At 45.6% G+C, this 2,607-nt stretch overlaps 1 protein-coding gene across 1 annotated transcript; it reads left to right on the top strand.

Annotated features, from left to right (window-relative positions):
* The first annotated feature begins 767 nt into the window (after positions 1 to 767).
* Positions 768 to 1,604, top strand: Nfilz (NFIL3 like basic leucine zipper). The gene has a single exon (XM_085833339.1). It carries the CDS (start codon positions 768 to 770, stop codon positions 1,602 to 1,604), a length of 837 nt encoding a protein of 278 aa, XP_085689465.1.
* The last annotated feature ends 1,003 nt before the right edge of the window (positions 1,605 to 2,607 follow it).

Below are 2,607 nucleotides of genomic sequence, written 5' to 3' on the forward strand. Positions count from 1 at the left end.
GTCTGCTAGGCTAGCTGGTCTGGGAGCCTCCAGGGATTCTATTGCCACAGAAGTACTATGATGAAACACACGTGCTACTGTTCTTTTTGAACAGGAGTTCTAGGGATTTGAATTCAGATCCTCATGCTTGTTCTCATAGTCTCATTTGGGTCAGACTCCAGTCTCTGGTCCAAGACTTAAAGAAAAAAACTTTCCCAAGTGCTAAGATAGCTATGAATGTGTATAGCTTGTGCCTACCCAACATATCTCAGGGTCCCAGCAAAGCTGGCTGCATGGCAAGCTCTTTAACTGCATTGCCGGCTCCTCAGCCCCTACCAGCTGATTTTTTAAGTCTGTTTGGCCAGTGGAACTCTTTGGTCACAAATTCTCTCTTTTTAGGTACATCCTTCCTCCTGTCTTCCTCTGGATCTGAGATTATTACCAAACTCCTGTATAAGCTGATCTTCTCAGAGGTAAGAAAATGCTTTGTAAGGAACTTGTGTCCTCAGAAGAAGCAGCTCTCAAACGTATCTCTACTATGACTGGGGTGTTCTTAACTATAAGCAGACTCAGCCTCATTTAGCACCCCTTTCTCTAGCTCCTTTCTCCTTATTAAATCCCTATATGGATTTATCCTCATCCCCAGCTCAATCCCTGCTCCATCTGACCCCTCAGTGGAGCTGGTAGACACAAAACCAATTAGAGGGATGAATGGAAGTCATTTGAGTCAGCCTCCTGTGTCTAGTCCAAGACCTTAAAAAAAATCTTTTCTAGGTACCGAGGCAGCTATGAATGTGGATGGCTTGAGCCTACCCAACATATCTCAGGGTCCCAGCAAAGTACTTTGGGGCACTCGCAGGGGTTCAACCACGCGCCGGCAGAGGGAGTTCATGCCGGAAGAGAAGAAGGACACAGTTTACTGGGAGAAACGGAGAAAGAACAACGAGGCGGCCAAGCGATCTCGAGAAAAGAGACGTCTCAATGATGTGGCCATTGAAGGCAGGTTGGCCATGCTGCTGGAAGAGAATGCTATACTAAGGGCTGAGCTGCAAGCGCTCAAACTTCAATTTGGCTTGTTGCCATCCATGTGTGGTCCCCGGATGCTGCCCTTGCAGGCCATGCTATGGAAATCTTCCTGGACTGGGGAATCCCATCCAGGGGCTGACTCATTCTTACCTTTGCCTGGTGGCCATGGTTGCCTGTTCAAACCATATGCTGTGGATTCTAGGATTCCAGGTTGCTCAGGCTGCCTGGTGGCTCAAGGGCGGCCTGGCTTAACTGATTCCCCCAGGTTCTTGCAGGAGTCACAGCCCCTGCCTCACCGGATAGTTGACAGAACCTTCCACACTGCCTTCCCTGCTGCTGTCTTTGGTTGTCATTTCCTAGATAGGCACGTGGGAACTAGAACAGAGCTGAAGACTTGTTGTAGCCTCTGGTCACCTATACCCACTGGATCCCATGCCCCAGGGTCCTCAGGTTTATCAATGACATCCTCCGAGAGTTCCATGGAGTTTTCTCCTGGTATTACCTGCCCTGTTCCAGATGACAGGTCTGAGGGTCGGGCTAAGACTTCCCTGCCTCACAAGCTGCGCATCAAATCCCAAGCCTCAAGAGGGTCATGTTGAAGATGGGAAGTTTGCCAGGAAGCTCCTGAGAGCTGCCTCTGGTTAGACCCAGACCTGCAAAGGGATGATTGGAATTGAGCATAGGTTTCTTTAAGGGATGGGTGGCTTGACTTTGACTAGTTAGTAGGATTGGACCAATCCTGCAGGAAGTTGCTCTCACTTGGTGGTTCATCTTTTGGAGCCAAGACTTGAGCTCTAAGAAGAGAGGGGATGAGGTCCCATATTGGATTATATTATAGTTTTCCACTTTTCCCTAAAATCTGAACTTTGGGTTATTTATCCTCACCTTTTAATCTCTTCACTCATCATCATCCACCCACCCAGTCCATTCAATGATTTTTTTATCTGTCTATCCATCCATTCATTCTTCATCTTTCCATCCACTTTTATACCTGTAAACTCATTTTCCCACCCATCTTCCCCTCTGTTCACTTATCTTTTATATGTATTTATTTTCTATTCACCCATCCATGTCTTTCTATTTATTCTTCCATCTATATACTCATCTTCCTACTCATTTACTCATTTATTCATCTTTTATCTATTGATAATTCCATCCATCCATCCATCCATCCATCCATCCATCCATCCATCCATTCATCCATCCATCCATTCATCCATCCATTAACATCCACACTCCCCACCCACCCATCTAACCACCTATCCATCTATTCATACATCCATCTATCTACTAACATTCACCCACATCCATCCATCCATCCATCCATCCATCCATCCATCCATCCATCCATCCATCCACCTATTCATCCACCTACCCACCTATCCAATCATCCACCTATCCACCATCTATTGATCCATCAAACATACTTCATCACCTTCATCTTTCATTCACCTTACCAATCTATCTATCTTCCCACTTGACTGCCTATCCATCCATCTATCTATCTATCTATCTATCTATCTATCTATCTATCTATCTATCTATCTATCATCTGTGCTGGCTAGCTTTTATGTAATCTTTAAATAAGCCAGAGTCATTGTA

The sequence above is a fragment of the Mus caroli genome, unplaced genomic scaffold (genome assembly GCF_978045245.1).
Source record: "Mus caroli unplaced genomic scaffold, Mus_caroli_1 scaffold_18, whole genome shotgun sequence".
Lineage (NCBI taxonomy): Eukaryota > Metazoa > Chordata > Mammalia > Rodentia > Muridae > Mus > Mus caroli.

Excerpts from the sequence above, each read along its gene's own strand:
- Nfilz (XM_085833339.1), top strand. The coding sequence starts at position 768 with ATGAATGTGGATGGCTTGAGCCTACCCAACATATCTCAGGGTCCCAGC.